General features: G+C 39.3%; 1 protein-coding gene across 4 annotated transcripts in view; it reads right to left on the reverse strand.

The window, feature by feature from the left end:
• Positions 1-16,180, reverse strand: part of itga7 (integrin, alpha 7) — a 42,181-nt gene extending 26,001 nt beyond the window's left edge. For all 4 annotated transcript variants that reach the window (XR_004933588.1, XM_012869355.3, XM_012869354.3 and 1 more), the window contains exon 1: positions 15,646-16,180. Coding sequence is in view for 3 of the 4 variants with exons in the window: in XM_012869355.3 (XP_012724809.2) it covers positions 15,646-15,863 (218 nt within the window). In the remaining variant the exon portion in view is untranslated. The remainder of the gene's footprint in view (positions 1-15,645) is intronic.
• Between the last annotated feature and the right edge of the window lie 5,579 nt (positions 16,181-21,759).

The raw sequence follows: 21,759 nt of genomic DNA on the forward strand, positions 1-21,759 counted from the left end.
TTGCAGCTCAGCACACTGACAAGTACACCTGTCCTCAAGCATCAAGTGTGAGTAATACTTTCATCTATTTGCCCTTTGCGAAGCCTGACCGACTCATTGTTTAATGCTGACTCAGGCTGTCTCATCGTAATCCCCTTTATTAAACTCAATATTCAATAAATCCACATTTGACACGGACTCCATGGTGAGTGTTTGTTGTGTGTGTCATGGTCAGGCTATGTTGATTTTTCATGCAGGCTGGCTCTAAAGCAGACATTAGGGTGTTTGTGGTGATGGTGGCGGTGCTTAAGGAAATGCCCACATGAGCCCGGATCCTCCTGGGTGGTTCAAGCATCAGTGTGAGGGTGTTTCAGGATTACAACAACAGAAAGAGAACATAGATGAGATCAAGCATCTGGGCCTTTTTCTCTCCTTTTAAGTGAGGCGCCGTTTGATTAAAAGAAGTCTCAAGGTGTCCCTAAACCCCGCAATGCAATTACCCAGAACAACGTTAGCATATCAGCAGGATCAAAATGAACATCTTGAACAAAAATGATGTTAAGCGGCTTATGTTTTCCATGTTCACCTCTCTGTTGAGAATAATTGGAATGAGATTGGGTTTAAGGGCTTTGAGCCATGTACTCTGGGTTTTAGTTTACATGGTAAAACAAATTGAAAAGAATTCATCATTCAAAAGAGATTCCTAAAAAAATATTTTCATCTTGATGGTGCATCTTTTTCATGCATCTTGTGAAAAGAAAATGATTGAATTACAGGTAAACACAAAAAAATTAACATTGCTTTATACACTAAACAAACGCTTGCAGCAGAAAGCTGTAATCTAACTGAGGAAAAAGCTGAACACCCTTGCTCCTAATAGCCCTTTGGCTGAAATAACTTCAGTGAGAAGCTCCTCGTTCCTGCCGGTCTCAGTTAAGTTTGTCCCATTCCTTGTTGTCAGCTGTGGGTTCTTTTCCTGGATGTTGCATTTGGTTTATGCCAAACATGTCCTATATATTGGTCCCCAAATTTTTTAAGTTTGCACGCATGCCTTCTGCTAAATCCTTTCCAAGACTGGTGAGCGGCTTCAATCTTTCTGATCAGTCAGTTTCAGTCAGCTCTTTTGGTTTTATGTCTCACTCTCACTTCAGCCGTCAGGAGTACAAACTAAACCTTCAACTAGGTCAAACCCTCTTCAAAATACCGAGTAATCATGTTTTCATCATGTGCAAGTGATATTATATACCTGTGGTTCATCTCAGCCAAAGATAAACACACATAGGAATTTATTCCTGATTTTACAGAGCATTTTAAGATGTATTTTCTTTCACTTTTCTTGTTTATTTACACTCATTTTTCTGTATTGTTAAAATTGCTTTTAAATATCCATATGTCCAAATATGTTGGAAAAAACATACATGCAGTCTTAGGGTGTCCTGATTTGATGTTTGACTACTGTATGTGCTAAACTTCCCAGAGGACATGGCTGCAGAGACACTGAACCTGCATGATCTGTTTCTGTCACAAGTTGGAAAAATATGAGCTATATATAAAGTTTAAAATCTTATTTACAAAGCTTCTATTAAAATGAAATATAATAAATTAAGACAAAACAGTGACTCGTTTGCCTTTTATGTTGTAAGTGTAACTTCTGAGGTGAACATTTGTCAAGTGATATATTTTAATTCAGGCAAATAAAAACACTCCAGATGGAAATTTGGAAATCATATTTTTTGTTGACACATTTAACACATACAGTTTATAGTGCCTTATTTCAGCTTTGTTATATTATTTATAAAATGCTAAACTAATGTGACACTAGGAAAGAACAACATTAGTAATTGTTACATTGATTTTACTTGGACTGTGATAACCGCTTGTTCCACCACAACAGATGACCCTATTTAAGACATTGCTCGGTCGCAAACGTTTTTTTACTGGAATTGCCATGTAAAATAGAGGCATTTTAAATATATTCTATTAATTTATCCATAATGCACTGAGTAATTTTTGGCCACAGATATGAGAATACAATAAGGACCCAGCAGTGCTACCAGTTTCCTTGTCTTCAGAGTTTGGGTTTTGGGTTCAGGTCCAGAAGAAAATAATTAAATTACCTAAATTCTCGGTTTTTTAGACCTCCAACAAAAACTGAAACTGGTATCAACCAAGACCAGCCTGATTGGTACATCTCTGGAATAAATTACAATTATAGAATAACTACTACTAGTTTTGCTATGTGCAACATAAACATGGCTATGGGAGGTGTGCCGGTTTTTTGAATCTCAACTTTTTTGAGAAGTTGAGGCTTCCAGGAAACAGGACGCTGCATAATCTGAACTCCAGCTCCAGAGACAGCAGTCGATCTTACAGTCAGGATATGTCCTCCACATTTTTGTGTAAATGGAGGGATAGATTTTTTTTACTGGAAAGCTGTTATGACATGTTGCACCACTTTTTGGCATACTTTTAAAAAAAGCTCAATTCACTGGCGTCTGCTTTGATCTGTGATTTCTAACCCCTGCTCCATCTCCACGGTAGTCTTCTTTGTTTTCATAGTTGATCACCACAAAAACAACAGCAATGTCCATTATGCGGCGCTCATCACACAGATGTGTTCACTGAGGGGAGCATGTGCAGTGACCCCAACACTTTCTCCTAACAGTCCTGATGACCCCTCCCCCACCAAGTCCCTCTTTTCCCCCCCTGACGCACACACAAACCCCCTCCACATCTTTGTACCAGCACAAGGGGACACTTCCCTGAGATCAGCAACAAAAACACATAGATTTAGGGACAGGTTCTAAGAAGGAGCATGTTGCTCAAACTCAAAACATTAGGTAACCTTACAAATACACCTTGATAAGATTTTTATGAAAACAGTCTGTTTTTGCCCCATCACTTTCTCATCTAAGGGATATAAAAGAAACTTCCACCTCTTTGGGTTTCCTTTCATAAAATCTGTTTCATGTGATCAAAGCTCACACAGCCCTTAAGCTACACAAAAAACATCATCTACTCCTTGTTGCAAACACATTTTGTTGAAGTAACTGGTGAGGAGCAGCGAAAAACATTTGACTCACTTGAATACACAAACATCCGCAATAAGATATTTTATCTTCTTAGCAGGATTCACAGCTCTTTTGTTAGTTTATGAAAGGAAATGACGGGGAATTAACTTCAAAATCAGGAAAACCAAAAAAGAAATGTAATGTAAAAAAAATGGGTTTGGACCAGACAATTTAAAAAATCTTTAATGATTAAGCAAATTCTTTTCCCCTTGTGATTTTAATGTTCGTAAAACATGCAGGTATTTCTCAGAAAACCAAACCCGTTGTTGGAATGCTCCAGCTGTGGGTTTTAACTGGATAATATATTCCCTAAAAGCCAAATCAGACCAAAGGATTTTTTTTCCTGTCGCTCCCTCCTAATGTGTGCTCAGATCGCTACCATCTGTCAATCCCACAGTAGTGTGAATCTGCTCCTCTTCATACACTGTCTCTAAAGAGTCAGCATGGGGCCAAGAGGAACTTTAGACCTTCTGTTGTTGTACTATGACCCCTGACCTGGACACAAACACCAAAACATTTGCAAGCATGGACATAATCAGAGCGTACAGTTACTGCATACATGGCTCCAATATTTACTCAGAACGAGCATAAACACATTCTACTGACAAAAGCTATGTTTACATGCACAAAATTTCCCGATCGGATTGACATGTATTTGAATTAAAAAACAAGAAATAATTGGATTGTATCGTTTATATGGTCACACAATCAACTTATCCGGTCATGATTTGCGTTTACATGCACCTGGCTTTGTTCAGAATAGAACCACCCTGACATGAGCAGTTATTAAATTTCCCTAAAAACAAAAAAAAAAACACAGAAGAAGAAAAACTTCAGTATTTGCTAAGCAGCAAAAAGTAGCAAACAAAGCAGTATTGGACGAGTCAGTTTGTCTTTTGAGCGCCATGCCTGGACCAGACTCTAATTATGTTGAGTCGTTACTGAATAAATAATGTTGAGCTCTTTTAATGTTTCAAATGTAAAGGGTGTATCGGGAGCACAGCCAGTTTTGCTCCCCGACGTATTTCCACCACTCAATGCGTCACGTCACATTGACATCGGGCGCACATGCACACTCAGGTTTGCCACATTCAGAAAAACTTGATCCTGACAAGCGTTTCACATGCATGACAATTGGATTATCAATCAGCATAAACCAGCACACTCTTTCCAATTACAATTGGATTCCAATTGAGCTTAATCCGATCATGATATTCCGATTGGCATGTTTACATTGACACATTCTTATTCCGATCAGCCGTTCACTCTGATTACTATTGTCCATGTAAACATGGCTAGTGACATCTTTTTACTTTTGATTGTCTTGTCAGCATTACCAAAGGTTTGGTTTAAGGCCCGAGAATTTTACAGAAAAAGCCACATGGTATTTTATTTTGAAAGTTTCAATGTTTTATGGATAAAGTTAGGGTCCTAAGGGCTATTTTCCTTGTCGTATACAGAAACAATTTCACACAATTAAGCATAAAATTCTCTTGAGAAAATATTGTTCTTCTTTATATTTGGACAATTATATTAGATCACCAAAATTATTGAAGAAACAGGATAGAAACTTGGCATGTAGGCTGCCAAGAGGCTAACAGTAGCACTGAAGGAGCAGCAGGAAATTCATAGAATCACTTTTATGGTTTCATATGTGACAAGAATCTCCATTATACTATAGGTGTCAGGAGTAAGGAGGATAGATGCAGCAAAAAACGCTGGCCAGGATAGAATTGACCAAACCTTCCCAAAGCAATGTATTACTGTCTGGTGAAGAAGAACTTTAAGTTCTGGTAACTTTTTTAAAAAGTGTGTACGGCACAAAAACAATGCTGATCATCACCAATAGATCACGTACTCACAGCAAAATATGGCAGTAAGTGTGTCATGTTTTATGGCGACTTTTCTTAAGAGGGAATTGGTGTATTCACCAATGCAGCTATTTTTGTGAACAGATCAAGACAACAGCCATATTTGGTCCAAAAGCTTCAGGCGTCTGCCTGAAGGCTTTGAAATGAAATCATGTATCAGCCAAATTCACAGAAGAACGACTTCATGAGAGAAAATTTTACATTGTGGAGGAGTCTAGTCAGACTAAAACTTAATCTGTCAGAAAATCAATGGGGCCATATTAGGACTGTGGACAAAAGATGTGTTCACAATCTGAACATTTCCAAGGTAGACGGGGCAAATATTGCCCGGTTAAATGTGTCATGCTGAAACACACCAAGTACAGAAGTGAAATAAAATCATGATGTGTCCAAAAACAAGTATTAATTTAAGAAGATGCAAGCTCAGGTTGTATAACCTATTTTACTTCCAACAGATTTGTTAGTTATGAAGTGAAATTGGACAGGATAAATATTATAGTACATTATATCTCTAAAAATTTTCAAATGATTTATCCTGGTCTTATATCAGATTTCCCATCATAAAAATGTGGCATTTAAAAGGGGCTTATAGACTTTACAGAGTTTCAATGCATGGCAAAAGTTACATGCTGGGTAAATCTGTTTAGCTCCAAATTAACAATACTAATTGGCTAGCAATCTAAATATTTTGGTTTTTAAGTTCAGATTCAAATATTAAGTAAAGAACCCAAATAAAAAAAGCCAGTTTCAAGCATTTATTCAGTTCAAGAAATGTTGAGATTAACTTTACAGCCTAAAACTAATTGGTCTCTTTTTATTAAATGCATTTAATTAAAAAAAAAACAAAAAAAAGACAATCTAAGCTACACGACACACTGTTAAACAATGTACACTGAAATGATGCATTTCATGATGAAATGGCATCTGTTTCACAATATCCAGATTTTCACACCTGACACCAGTTTCTCTTTTTTATTTCCAGTGACGGGAAAACAGCAGCTGATAATCGGGTGACCAAACCATGCATCATCTCATTTTTTAAAACCTGAGATCTCTCCCAGTCTGGACAGAAGAAATCATGGTTGACAAACCATAAGAAGTCCAAGCGAGAGACAGAAACAGCTGCCTGTCTGGGCACAAAATCCTCTGGGAGGTTGTGCTTCGCTGCCCACGGCACGGATGTGACTCAACTTCCTGCCTAAATTATTAGTTTGTGGGTATCCCAAATGCTACTGTGTCTCAATCTAAAAAAGCCTTTACACTGCTGCTGAAAAAGCAGACTTAAAGTAGATAAAGCTAATAAATACAAAGTTTCGCTCTTCAAACACATCAGCATCTGCACTGTCTTCAACGACCCCCAAGATCACCACCTGCTCCACTGATCAATAAATGAAGATCCATTTTCAGGCATACATGGAGTAATGACTGGCCCTCAGGTCTGAAGTGTAAAGAAGATACAAGCCAATCCCAACTCTCCTCTGGCCCTCTTTATCTTGTTCTTTTGTCTACATTGGTGTCCATTTATCCATCTATTGATCAGCCTATACGTATCTGGTGTCTTAAATTCACTCTGTTTTAAGAGCCCTCTCTTTTGACTCTGCATTTTTTTTGTCTAACCTACATGCCTTGCTAAAGTAAAACTAAGAAAACAGACCAACTTCTCTAAAGGAACAAACAATGAAAGCCAGCATACTGTTAAAATAGCCATTGAAAGTATCTAGCCGATGATCTGATAAAGTAACAAAACTTTGCCTCAATTCATTGTCACTGCAAGTTTGCTGAAATTTAGCATTTCTTATATACCCGGCACGACAATTCAAAAAGCCTTGTTGCAAGCAGGTATGTCCTGATAAATAAGGGCCAGAACTGTCGAGAATTAGGTTTTCGTTTGTTTGTTTTGGTCTTTTCTGGATTTGTCTTGAATCAGCCTTCACCTCTCAGCCACCATCCTGTCAGCTCTGTCCACTCCTCAGCCACCACTCTGCTCTTGATCAGATCCACCTGCCAACTCTGCTCACCTGTTCCCTGGCCTATATATATACCTGCCTCAGCCAGACCGCCTCGTCTCGTCTTGTGTGATGTGATCTGCCTCTACCAGTTCCTGTGTGCTCAGCCAGCTGGACTCTTCTGATGAAAGCTGCACAAGTCTGGCTGTTTCCCCATGAGTTCCAGCTGCTCGCTCTGTCCACATCGCCTGTTCTGGTCAGACCCTACCTGGTCCTGCCTGGCTGCTTCACCTGGCGCTTCTCATCCCCTTCAATAAACATTTTAAAACATAACTGTTTGGCTGAATATCGGATTCACCAGCATTAACCACTACAACAAAAGGTCCTGTTTAAGACATTTTGTTTATGTTGGTATCAGCGGGTTGATTCAACTAGGTTTATGGATCCTCTGCACATCTCTGGTCCTCAACAGCTCTGAACGTTTTCAAAACTTTTTTACATCCTAATGTTTTGTTGGAATAAAAGTATGATCAAATCCAGCAAGCATGTCAAAGCAGTAAATGCATTGTTTGATTCCCTCTGTAATAAAATCTAAACAAATCTAATAACCTGTGCATTTTGTATGACTTTTGCATAGAAGTATAATTTTTCAGTGATGATATTGCATGTATGCCACCTGAGATCAGCCGCTTTCCACCCAAATCTGCTAACAAAATGATGGCTGAGATATAAGGGATGACAACCATGCAAAGAACATCAGTTGAAATATTTAGAATAATCTCATAAAATGATTGCTTGTTTTCAAAGATGATTGTGGAGAATCAGACCAAAGATCTGTTTATTAATTCCAAACATAAAGCCCCCTCCTCCCGCGTAATTTCCGTTCCTATTGGGCCATAAAAGACACCATTTCCTGGTGTCTTTTATGTTATCAGATCACAGGCGAGCTGCCATCGGTTGATTGATTAAACTGCGTCAGTATCAGTTTCAATTCAAAGGCCTCCATGCACAAACAAGCATAGACACACTTATTTAATCTGAAGAGAAACCCTGCAATCATTAATTCATCCCTGCAGCCCCCCCCCCTTCCCCTTCCCTTCCCATCAGACCCCGGACACCTCCCCCACATGCGGATCGCATGATATTCCAAAGAAAAAGACAAGATAGCGTGGAAGCTAAGCTGGAACTAAACCTCAACGGAGAATTACAATTAACTGATGCAATATGCCAAGAAAAGAAAAGACATAAATCAGGACCTTTTCATATAAACTCGGGGCATTAACTGCTTCTAACCAACACGTGCAAAATCAGACTCTGCTCTTTCAGCATTACTTCAAATTGTGCATTTTCTCTGCTCCTCCATCTAAGTTGCATGTTTCCCCCTGACTCTGCAGATTGTCCCTGTTCTTTCACCGAGCAAGTGGTCCGCAAAGCAATATTCTTGAAAGCCCTGATCCAGGCGGCCCTGCTTCCCACTGAGCCTTTGTCCACGCCCGGGCAGCGGCGTGGAGGAATGGAAGAATGCTAAATAGACAGAGTAAGTAGGAGGTAGAAAGGACATTAAACGCCTGTGAGGGAATGTAGAGGCTTCACTCGTTCTTATCTCCACTGAATTTAAGCAGCACAGCACCTCATGCATTTAATAGGACCGTAACTTTGGGCCCAACTGAAAAAGGACAATGAAAGCGAGAGAGCAGCATAAAAATAATAATGGAGGAGCGAAATGAGGGTACGGGTCATTCTGAACTCTTTAACCAGGGATGAAAGGTGGCTTCAGTCTTCCTATTCTAATGTAAATCACCATACTGAAATTCTCCTTTGTGCCACGAATGTGTGAGGCAGGTCTTCTGGGCCCCATTTATATGCATGTATGTGTTTTGTTCAACAGAAAATAAATGGTAGGAAACTGTGTTTTTGATTTATGACCACTGACAATAATTACTGTCAGCGTTTGTGATGCTGCAACAAAATAAAACTCTGAGGAAAAATGAAAAAATGGTAATGGCATAATATTGTAAAACTGAAACCAATAAACCAGCTGACTTTCACTGTTTAGAGATTTAGAGTATTGCATTCTAACCTGCATAACAGAGTAAAGCTTTTTCAAAACCCTTAAAACAGGGATTTTTTACTTCCACTTTCAACCAGAGAACAAATATAGTTTTTTTGTCAAGTATCTTATGGAGGGAGATAAAAGACTGTTAAAATGCTCAAACTCCCTGTAACATTCAATATAATTTTTCTGAAGATATTAATACCCATTTCCTTTACACATGATTCTGATACGAATTTGGGCTGTTAAAATCTAACAAATTAATCCATGCGGCATGGTAAGAAGTCTGGTATTTTTATGAATGTCGGAAACCGCAAAATTAGTCAGCTGACTGTAAGGAGATGATGCGCCATGCGCTCTATGTTATCAGCGAACCGAGCGATCAGTTAACCAAGCCAAGACGACCATTTACACACCACACTATCCCGGTTCCTTGGTTGCTCCTCGCCTCCTAGTGGCGATCTGTGGTATTACTGCTCTCTGGTATTGAAGGCGGGACCGAGCAAAACAAAACGGCAGCACCCGTAACATTCAGGATGTTATGGTTAGACAGAGTCGGCTTTTGGGAAGTGGATAAGACAAACGAACGTCTAATAAGGATTTACAGATGCAGGAAACAACAACAGACACTGAGGTTCATCACACTGCTAAGCAGAATCATCTCTGGAAATCGTGTGGCACGGTAAGGAAGCTAGTATTTTTATGAATGTCTGAAATTTGTCTAAATGGAGTGTGAATCAGGACGTGCAGCCAGACACGCCGGAAAAAACGCGGACAGTCAGCTGACTGTAAGGGGATGACGCGGTCTGCTCATGCGCTCTTTATCAGATAACCGGGATAAAAAAAATAGTCCGAAACCTACTCAGGAACTGGTCTGCAGTTAGCGTGGTCCGGTTCAGTCTGCTGACCATTTACACACAAGAGTTATCTCGGTTACCGAGCTCAGACTGGTCTCGGCTCGGTTAAAAAAGTGTAGCGTAAACGGGCCTACTATCAAACTGGTCTAGATTTAGCGCGGTCCAGTTGTGTCTGGCACGGTTCAGTTCAGTGTGCGATCCATTTACACTCGATAGTTATCTCAGTTACCGAGCTCGGACTGTTCTCGGCACGGTTAAAAAAAAGGGTAGTGTCCCCTGATGATGTGTCCAGGATCACCGCAAGATGGCGTGTGTTGAAATGGCTTCACAGTTCACTCCTAAATATTTTTGTTATAGTGGTAAGAAATGTTGGTTAGCATTTTTATGTGCATGCAGAGGTTTTCCCCGTATTTTTCCCTCCCTGTCCCAAAATACGGATGTTGGGTTGTAGACTGGAGACTTTACATTGACTATGGGTGCATGTGTGTGTCAATGGTTTTTATCTTTTGCATTTGACTTAATTTGCTGTCTTGGGAAGGCGACCGGGATTCACTTTTAGTCACTGGTCATATTCTTAGGTCTGGTAATGAAGTCTGAGGTTTAATCAGCCGATTAGTTCAGCCTCCGAAAATCTTGTTTTAGATTCTCACTCCGCCGCTGACACCAGACTCCAGACAACACGTCGACCACCACATTGGCTACACGAGACCATTCTGGGAGTGAGACAGAGTGTCCATGCCAGCAAAAGCACCAAAGCAAATCCACGTGTAAACATGAACCTCTCTGCAACCGGAGACCTTTCTGCTGTGCCGTTCCAGAGCAATGCAGCACCGCCAATTTTAAGCCCACTGAATCAACAGCTACAGGTTGAGATAAATCAAAATCTAACAATTGTGTTCAAAAACTGTTAGCTCGGTAAATAAAAACTGGGTGCAAAATTTAAAAGGACAGGGGTCTGAGCAGAGATATATTTCAATGAAGTAAAGTAACATATCTTTCAACAAGAAACAATAATGGATTAATTGCGACCGAGCCAAACTGCCAACATACTACCCACGATGTATGATGAAAAACTAACTTGCATTGTTTTCTGTTTAAAGAAAAAAATAATTACAAAATAGTTTTAAGAAAGAAGAAAACGATTGACAAAGATTCATGCATTATCATTCTGTAGTCTTTTGTCTTTGAGATAATTTGTAGACAAATACATGCTCACAAAAAATATCTCACATAGTTTTAAAAGTGCCGCCAAATAAATAAAATACTTAGGTTCACATTCTTGTTCAGCAGCAAATGTATAAATGAGATCTCTTATGCAATAACGATCATATTTTAAACACTTCTTTACAAGTGTTTATCTGGACTTTATTGCCTAATTAAGATATTACTTTCAGGGTAAAATCTACAGCAGCTGATTTTGGAAACAATGCAGGTGCAGGGAGAAACCTCAGGATCTTCCCTGCCCTCAGCCATCAGAGAACTAAAAGCGGAAGCACCCCTCATGTCGTTATAAATAGCCAACAAACGCATAACTCAAATACCCTCTCTTCTTATCCCCAGTCTGCCATCAACAGCAACAGCAGAACCCCTCTTAGATTTAAGGGCTCTGTATCACAACAACCAACATAGCTAATTTTAAAAAGTGTACAGGTTTACAACACCAGGTTGAGGCTCTCTGAGGGCGCCGTGCTTTTATTTCCTTGAGACAGGACTCTGGCGAGGATCTATTTACACTAAATATGAGATCATTGTGTTACATGGGGTCTTACTTGCCTTGACCTGTGTTGCCACACTATAATAAAAAGCCAACTAAAGAGTTACAGCAGAGACCCTTGAAATAATACATGGGAGCTCACATTTCTCATGCTCTTTCAATCTATTCTTTAGCTCATGCTAGATAATATACATTCTCCTGAAGCGAGACATCTACGCGTTTCTTCATCACGAGTTGTGTGATTCAGTGATGAGTAAGCACAGAACGGAGCATCAAAGTGGCAATATCAGATTCACTATTGAATCAAGTGACATAAAGCACACAATGCGGCAGGAGCAGGATGGCTGCAGGCACAAGTAACCCAGACGCTCCTAATAGAAAAAAAAGAACATGACTTTATGGCATTTAATTACAGCAGGTTTCAGGCAGATTGTTCCAAACAAAATTATAAACTTCAGAATGGTATAAAAGGAAAACTGCACTAACGCCGAGTGAGCACTAGAATAAAGTTTCATGGAAATGCACTACTCAAGCAGGGAGTGCTATGTGCATTGTTTGCTAATTGAATAATGCATCTCATGAGGTTTACAACTCCTTATGTGAAGATGAATCAATGATACATCCACCATGCTGATGTTTTTTTTTTGTTGTTGTTGATTATGAACGATTTTAGATTTGCCCTTTTAATGCGATAAATCCACTTGTTTCAGCTTTTAGATCAGCAACCATATGCAGTGCTGGGAAGAAGTGTTTGCCCCATTAAAAAAAACTACAAAAATTATTTTTATTTCACAAATTCCTTTATGAAGAGTAAACAGCTATTAAAATCAATCTGGCTTCATGTTAAAAAAGGAATTTCCCTAAAGGCCTAAAAGCGGTTTGTTATTTTTCATGATTCCCACAATTGCAGCAAGTTGTCCGTCCTGAATCTGCAAAGAAGCCACATGGTTGACCGTTTGCTATGATTGTCTTTTATTTAAATGTTGTGTTAGGTTGACATTAAACACATTAGAATAGAATATAAATATGTATTTGTCATTGCAATTGTACATTCTAGCAAAAATTGTCTTTGCATTTAACCCATCCCTTAAGGGGCAGTGGGCAGCACCCGGGGAGCAATCTGGGGATAAGGGTCCTACTCAGGGAGCCATAGTGGCAGTCTGTGGGTTCGGAACCGGGACTTTGCAGCCTTCTCAGAGCGCAAGTGCATTGCTCTAAAGACTAGGCCACCATTACTCCTGTATTAGGTTGCACACCTTCCAAAAACTACAATCCACTGAAAATTCCCCCAAAGGCTTATTATTATTTAGTTTTTTGGCAAATGTGAGACAAGCCTTTGTGCTCTTTTGGGTCAGCAGTTGTTTTTGTCATGGTACTCTATTCTCCTACTGATGCCTTTTTTCCCATGGTCTCCTCTTATAGTTGAGTCATGAACACTGACCTTAACTGAAACGAGATAGGAATGAAACCACAATGCACTCTTGGAGCAATTTTGGTTGGCTAGTCACTCCTGGGAAAATTCACCAGTGTTTCATGTTTAGCAGCCAATGGTTAGGAGACAGGGTGCACCCTGAACAGGTCATCAGTCCATCACATGGCAACACAACGAAATAGAGGACAAACACCGATGCACACACACTCCAGGAAAGATTATCTACATACGTGGGTAAGTAAGCTCCATGGAAGTAAACTGGGGGAGAGGATGGGTTTCTCCTCACTGACCGAAAAAGGTTTCTCTGTTGGAAACATTTATAGTGTGATAGAGTTTAAATGGCATTAAGGACATTTTCAGTAGAATTGATTTTTCACATCTACCATATTGTTTTGTAGGTTGACCCTCACAAGTGGAACAGGCTTAAGTTTTCACAACGACTGCAAAGCTCCCAATTTTAAAGTAGGCTCTTCTGGTGACATACTTGTTTAAAGAAATTGGAGTGCTGATGGTCTCGCACATCAGCGTATCAATGCTGGTCAGAACAGGAGCAGAAATTATGACATGTACCTGAAAGTAATGACAAGGTGCTGTCAAATCCCTTGGTAGGGTGCTACTTTATTAATTCTCCAAGCAATTGAACTAATTTCTCCTGACTTCCTTCTCCTCACTGAATAAATATCCACATCAATCTTCCATTTATCAAGTCAAATTTGACCATTTGTTCAATTGAAAATGAAAATTTATTTTGTGAGCTACAAGTTTAAGCATATTTGGGTAGGCATAGTGATAAGAAAAATTAGGTAATTTTAAATGTATTGGTGACCAAAACACGCACTGTTGTGTGTGTTCATGGTTGATGGTCATGGTTGCAACCTACAATGGATTGGTGACCGGTTTACAGTGTCTTCAGCAGGCTGCTCCGAAGCCTCGCCCAACTATACTCCAACCCAATAGGATCAGGCAGGTTCAGAAGATGTGTATATATATATATATATATATATATATATATATATATATATATATATATATATATATATATATATATATATATATATATATATATATATATATATATATATATATATATATATATATAAACGTGTTGTGTATTTGAACAGTTCTCAGTTTTCCAAAGTGCCTTGAAATTTATGCTGCATGGTGAAAAAGCAAATCTTGCTCATTCTTGGTTTAAACCCTTAAAAAAATTGTTTTTTACTGAGAGCAAAAATAGTCACAAAGCTGCCACCACCACAAATGAATCATATAAGTGTGATATTTAGAAAATATGATATTTTGTCAGATATACCCTGAAGAGATGGCAAGAGAGCGGAGCTAAACTCAGTATTTCTAGTCAGCCCAGAATGCCATCAGACTCCAATCCGATCAGAGATGAAATCATCATAAGTGCTCAAACAACAAAGACTGATGTAACGGCGTACTAAAAGCAAGCATTATTCATTCTATTTCCCTTTCCAGTTGGTGCATCATCCCATTTATTGACTGTCTCCTGGCACTAATACTACTCACGCACGAATCTCCAGGCATCCCTCTTGTTTGCTGCAGGCCACTGCAGTGACCCATACATTATTGGTACTATTATTATTACAGTCAGTTCATAAACGTAGCTGCAGGAACAGCAGCAGACAAGCGAGGCAGGTTTTTAGAGGGGTGACATGACTCCGCCTGATGTCACCAGGCTGGTCTCACCAGGCGTCAGGACGACTGCAGCAACAGTAAACTTAGGAGGCGGCGGTTAAATCTGGAGCTCCAAAATAAGAGCATTTGAAACATGAATTCCCCCAGTGTAAAACCCCTTGGTTTCATGTTTGGGTTTACTTCAAGGTTTAAATTGTGTTGTACTTTGTTTCACATTTTATTTCAATAAATTAAGCTAATGAACAATATTCTAAACTCAAAATAGTACAAAGGTTACAACATAATGTGATATATCAATGCATTTAATGCAACTGAATATACTTCTAATGATAGGGGCTTGCACAAAAATTAAGTTAAAATTAAAACTAGGTATAAAACTTGCAATAGTTTATGATCACATCTTTGTATTTGCCGGAAGCAGAACTTTTATGACTAATACAGAGAGCACTGCAAAGTTTGATCTGCCAACATAAAAAAAAAGAGACTAAGCGTATTCCTTGTCATAAAATGAATGCCAAAGCTTCAGGAGAACTGCCTTTTGTATACTCTCCTGCAGCAAACATATCAAAAGATTTACAACCAGACGGGTCGTCATAATTTATTCACGATTTGCAGCTGCAGCAGAGCTTATTTCTCATGTTCAAAATGCTCGAATGGAGCAAAATCACTGAAACAAGCAATTTAAAATCAATGAGGCGCACTTCGCTGTCTGTAGCTGTCAGTCCAGGATCTGTTGCTGCTTGGAGAAATTCACCTCCTAAAAACACTTAAAGCACTCATACCTCTCTGCTGATTCATCAGGCCCACTTTCATCCACTTTTCATTTGCAAATAAATCTCTGTCGTTTAACTCATTCCCCCAGCTTCTTTCCCTGTGCTGCAGCAGGGTTCCCTGACTGCTCTCTGCGCAGCACAACCTCATGGTCTTAGGGGTTTATGTTGCAAAAAGAGCAGGTGCAGAAAATACAAGAAATTCCACATGTGAACTTTGAAGAAGAAGAAAAAAAAAACACACACATGGTCACAACACAAGGACAAACTTAGCCCAGCACCGATTCACTCACCAGCTCTGAGGCTCCGGGTTAAGCTGCTTGTGGAGTGCCACGGAGAAACCAAAGAAAGTGCCCCGGTCCCCCAGCTTGTGCAGCGTGTGAGTGGTGTCCAGGTTAAAGCAGCAGACCTGACAGGAGAGAGTGGAGAGAGCCCAGAGGAAGAACATCCAAGGATGAGAGGAGACAGAGGAGAGGGAAGCCGTGTCCCCATGTCCCGTCAGGGCTGCCATAACACAGAACGGGTCCTCCGGCAGAGAAAGTTCAGCTGAAGAAGAGCAGATGGGAGATTCCTTTTATGGCTCCCGGGGTGCTGAAAAAAAAGCAGCAAATACTGAGTAAATCCCTCCTTTCCTGTCCTCCTTTGATGACTTCCTTGTTTCCAGCCCTCTGTCCTCCTCTCTCTGTTGTGCTGGCTCTCAACCCCCGTTTGCTGCTGTCAGTCTCAAGAGTGGACTGTGAAAATGCGGCTGCTACTACTATGCGTGTGAGCAAGTGGGCTCCTCTCAATGCATGTGCGCCTCCCCCTCCTTTATGCTTATGGGGAGACAGAGGACAAGTGCCTTGAATAGCCCGCTCACTCCTCCTCCCCCCCCCTCGCCTCTCTCTTTCAGCCCGTCCACTCCTCCCTCACTCCCTCTCCTCCACTCAGCTGACATCAACACTCAGGGGACCGGAGCCAAAATACCAGGCAAGGTTGTCAGGATACTTGTTGGCTACCGAACAGAGTTAGAGAGGGCATAAAGACACTTGATTGTTTTATCTACTGACTTCACACGGTCCGATGCTGTTTTCCTCCGCACCTCTCTGCAGCAGGTGCTTGTAAAGCTGATGGGGCACGGAGAGAAAACCTAAGGGTTTTAATCTTGAAAGTGAAAAAGGTAACGGCTAAATATAACTTTAGATTTTATTTTACGCTAGACTTGAAAGCCCTGACATCTCACCTCTGGCTGCAGTGATCTGGAAAGGATCCCAGACACAAAAGAGAGAAGAAATGTTCACAGCGATCCAAGATAGTTCATTCCCTTCAGCTCCTCTGAGAAGAAGAGTAAGAGAATGAACGAAAATGAGCAAGACTGCAGGACAAAACGAAAGCACTGACACTTTAATATGTTTGTTCATACATTTTTAACAGCTATACAGCTCAAAGAATATATCGGGGTGTTCTAAACATTTGGATTTGAAGCACATTCATGCCACTTGGACTTTTTGCGTTTATTCGCCATAAACGTCAATCTGTTTTATTGGAGTGACTGCAAAATGTCACATTGCTGTCATTTCTTTTTACAAACAACAATCTGGAACGTGTTACAATCAACACCCATTGGTCAATATGTCGCCTATGTCTTTACAAACGTTGGACATCAGCAGACGGAAATCTTTGCTCATTCTTTTTTGCACAACAACAGCGTCCGTCAACGCCTGTTTTTAAGTCTTTCCATAGATTCTCTATTGAATTTAAGTTGAAACTTTGACAACAGGCCTTTTTGAACACGGTTAGGCTGAACCTCCACTCCAGTCGGATGTATTTTGCCGCCTCTAACAGTTTTTTTTCCCCAGGATTGCTTGTTATTAGCTCCTTTGGTGTTCACATCTATTCTGACCTGTTTCCTTGTCCCTGCTGAAGAAAAGCGTCCACACAGCATGATGGTGCTACCACCGTGTTTTAACATTTGGCTATTGTGCTCAGGGTAATGGGTGGTGTTCATTTTTACACCAGATTTAGTGTTATCTGACCGAAGCCCCTCCTTCAACATGTTTGCTGTGCCTCCTGCATGGTTTGTAGCAAGCTGGTTTATATGGAAGCTTATCTTTTGGGCCTCCTCGACTTATTTAATATACAAGTGCCAGTAAACTCAGGTTTCGGTGCAAGTTTCAAGGGAAATTACCTCTTCACATCTAATAGGACTTCATGGTGGCTTTCTTCTTGCCACTACTCCATAAAGGCCAGATTTGGGAAGTGCATGACTAAAAGTTGTCCTTTCAACTGGTTTTCCCAACTGAGCAGGGAATTTCTGCAGCTCCTCCAGAGCTATGATGGGGCTCTTGCCTGCATCTTTGATCAATGCTTGCTTGCCCAGCCTGCTGGTTTGGGTGGACTGCCCCATCTTGCTTGGTTTGCAGTGGTGCCATACTCTTTCCATTTTCAGATGATTAACTGGGTATTGGACTTCTCCACAACGTTACTCCTGACCTGCCTGCTGTGTTCATTGGTCCGTATGGTCCTGTTTGTTCTGTAATATTCTCTAATAAACATCTGAGGCCTTCACAGAACGGCTGGAATTATGCTGAGGATAAATCAAACCCAGATGGACAATAATTGATAATAAAATCGCAAATGAGGATAGTTATTTACACTGTATCATATTTAGGGGTGACAAATTAAAGGAGGCTGAAAACAGATGCACTTTGTGCTTTTCAGATTGGTGTTCAGAAAACTGCTTTCCAATAATGTTCTCCTTTCTTGTTGGTCCAGTGCATAAAATACATTATAGTTTGAGAATGTGACTTGACAGTCTGTAAAGTTCAAGGGGTGTGATTACCTTTTCAATGCACTGTAAATCTACAGTTACAGTGTAGAACCTTAAAAGCAAAACACAGAAACGAGGAGCAAGGCAAAGGTCCAAGAGGTGTGTTTTTTAAGAGCTGGAAAGTTTTGGATGCGGTCAAGAAGCGTTGCCGAGCAAAGAGGACAGAAACATTTAGGGGGAAAAGGGACCAGGCCCAGGGAACAGAGGTGGGACTCAGGAAAAAGTGACTGAACATGAGGCAGAGGGCCGAGGTGCTTTTAAGTGACGGAGCTCTGTTTCGCTTTGGTTGAGTCTGTGTGCAGCTGTCGGTGTGTCACCTCGACTGTTTGCCTCAATAAACTTCACGCAAACAGATGCACAGCAGTCACACAAACAGGTGAGATTCCTTGGCCATGGCGTCAGGACGCCTTTCTCACATTTTGTTAGAGTTGAAGCCAAACATGGGTTGAACTTTTGGTGTGAACTGCCTGTGTCACTTTTTAATGAAGCCTTAATGATTTCTTTTTTTTCTTTTTTTTTCTTTTTGACTAAGAAGGCTGCCAAGTTTACCAAAGCTTAGTTTAAATTAACTTAGCCACTTTTTGTACTGGAAGTTATTTTCTTATTTATGTTTAAGATATTTCTTTCACCTTGCTTGTGACCAGTCTTAATTTCCCGTAAACGAATTTTTATTTGTTCGTTTGTAGCATTGTTTTTATTTGTGTTAAGTTAGATCAGGCGAACCTTCACAATCCAAAGATTGTGCTAGTTTCTACTAAATAAATCTTGTCCAAACCCACTTGACCCTTAGTAAAACAAAAAGGTATAAATACATAAATATAAAAATGCATCAACATGGAATTTGCTTTATCATATACTTAAAGATCAACAATTTGCATTGTCTCCCCTTTTAAGTTGAAAACAGAGGGGTAAAATTGGGGAAGGGGTTGGGGGGATCTGTAAAGTCAACTTTGTCATTTCGAAACAAAATAATAATAAGGAAACCACTTAAAGAAGCAAATATATGCAGTTACATCTTTAGTGCCCCTCTGTTGTGGATTATTTGTGTATTTCAAAAAAAGGTAAAAAACAAAACAAAGCAACTGGACTTGTTTTCCGTAGTTGAAGACGTTTCGCTTCCTTTTTATTTGTGAATTTGACATTAAAAGAATTACAGTATTTGAGCCACATGCTGCAGACCTTAGAGTTCAGTATTTTTCCATTTTTGAGTGTCTTGATAGAGACGTTGCTAAGTACTGTTTCCAAAGCTCGTCTATGCTCTCTTTTCAAATAAATGATCAATATTAGTTGGTCTTTGTGTCCCCTAATTATTTTTATAGTGCAGCAGCATTGTTATAATTAAACATTAAATACACATCTTAGTTAAAAGATAACGATAACAATCCTGCATTTGTTACCCTGGACGTTCTGTTGAGCAACAAGGTGGATTTATGTTAAAATATTTGCAGCTTAACAGGGATAGGAATTATCTCAAGATTAGTGTCTCTGGATATCAGCAGCTGCTTCTAACAAGAGGCTAAAACTTGTCATGTGATTTGGTTGGTTTTATGAGCCAGCTACCGGGGTTGAACTCTTTCTGCCCCCTGCTGTCCTCATAGAATCATTAAAAAAAAAAAAAAAACAGCTTTCTCTCCTTAGCAGCTGTTACATTACTGTAGTTCTGTCATTGGAAAACTCTACATATGTGAGGCTATGCCTAATTTTAGCAGCTATACTGTACATGTTTTTCTGTTAATGTTAGGCATTTGTACTAAATCTTAAAGTACAATAAACATGCAAACATTTGCTGAATGCACTCACAAAAAAACTCATAATCTAATGGTAGTCAAGCAAAACAAACACGTAAAAAAGCCCAAAGAATAAAATGTACAGATTTAGATTTAGATTTTAATTGAAAGAGTCTGTTTCTGACATGAAAAAAGACAAGTGTCTCTTAAGATAAAACAAGATAAATCAAAAATTGTCTCTTTTTTTCTGTTCTTTTTTTACATTTTATTAACAGATGGCATGTCAAATGTTATTTATACCGTTCTCAATAATCAAAGGAAAAATATTTATTGACTTTATGGCAATATAATCCTTGTTTTTGCATATTTCCACAAGTATTTTGACAATTTACCTTTGGTAACAAGTCTTAGAGGTTGGCTCCTTGCTATCAGGGTAATCTCTATTTCCTTCCACAGTATATTTAATTCAAGATTGGACTCTGGCTGGACTGTCTCAAAATGTTTACATTACTTCCACTTAGAAGAAGGAATTTGGTAAACTGAAAAGATTAATTTAAAAATAAATAAGCCCAATGTATAAACAAAATGTTGCATGACCACCACTTCACTTACATGCCATGTGTACCGGATGTGTTAGTCACGACCACATGATTCATGCAACTGCAACTAAACTATTACAGCAATGACCCAAAAATACTATGTCTTAACCTCATACTAAATTATCATGTCTCCACTGATGTAGATTCACTTATTTGAACACTTATAAAGCATTGAAATGCCATTCCTATTTCATCAGTTGATCCTCAGAAGGGGGAAAATAAAACTAATCACACAAGGTAGTGAAATCCCTCCAACAGAGAAATACCTGTCCCAAGGCAGGTTAATCGCAGTTCTTCCTGAAGTTAAATGAGGATAAACATTCTTCTAGTGGGCCCAGAGACATCTGATTTGTCCTTTATTAAGTCCACTATTGGTTAAACTTTATGAGCAAATAAAACAAAAGTAGGTGTAACTTTGGATTTGAGTTTTCTGAATTGCAAACTGCAATTTATATCCTTAGAAATATGTCCAGTCCCAGTCTTAAAATAATCTGATTTACAAAAATGGATTCATGCTTTTAAATGTGGGTGATTAGTTTGCTGTAACACCGGATACATTTTAAGTGACATAAATAGTATTTATGTCACTTAAAATGTATCCGTATTTATTAAATAAGCTGGAGCCAAGGTTAACAACCAAACATTTCACCGCAATCCTTAAAGACATCAATATATCCATCATTTCTACCCATTTATCCCTGGAGATTCCTGGCTGAATCTATCCAGTGGTTTTAATATATGTATTATTTTGATTCTACGTGGCCTGGCACCTTCCAGTGTTTTTTAAATGCTGACTGCATATATTTCAGATATGAAAAGGTGAAATTATGGTTATACCTTTAAAAGAAATCAAGCCAAAATCACCTCATTGTTATTTTACTCACTATAGTTCTGTTCTTTGGAACTGTCCAGAACTTAGATCAGTTATTACATTTAAACTACATCTGGTTTGTCAAGCTTACAACTGGGTTCATGTGTTTTGCTGGGATGAATTTAATTTATTTCACAAATCTCTTCTTTAGTTTATACATATTATTCCTTGTTTGTTTAATTAACTTATTTTATCCCCCTTTGTTTATTATATTTCTGTATCATTTTTACTTTTCATGCACATTAATTCCAACATTATCATACTCGTGGTCTATAAATCGAACTGACTTGACACGTTGTATCACAGCATGTGTCCTGCCTATTTGCAGCGTGCTGAGAACCTTCAGTCTGAGACAGGAATATCTGAAGGACTCCACGGAGCTGCAGAGCAGTAAAAACAGG

Source organism: Fundulus heteroclitus, chromosome 20, assembly GCF_011125445.2.
Source record: "Fundulus heteroclitus isolate FHET01 chromosome 20, MU-UCD_Fhet_4.1, whole genome shotgun sequence".
Taxonomy (NCBI): domain Eukaryota; kingdom Metazoa; phylum Chordata; class Actinopteri; order Cyprinodontiformes; family Fundulidae; genus Fundulus; species Fundulus heteroclitus.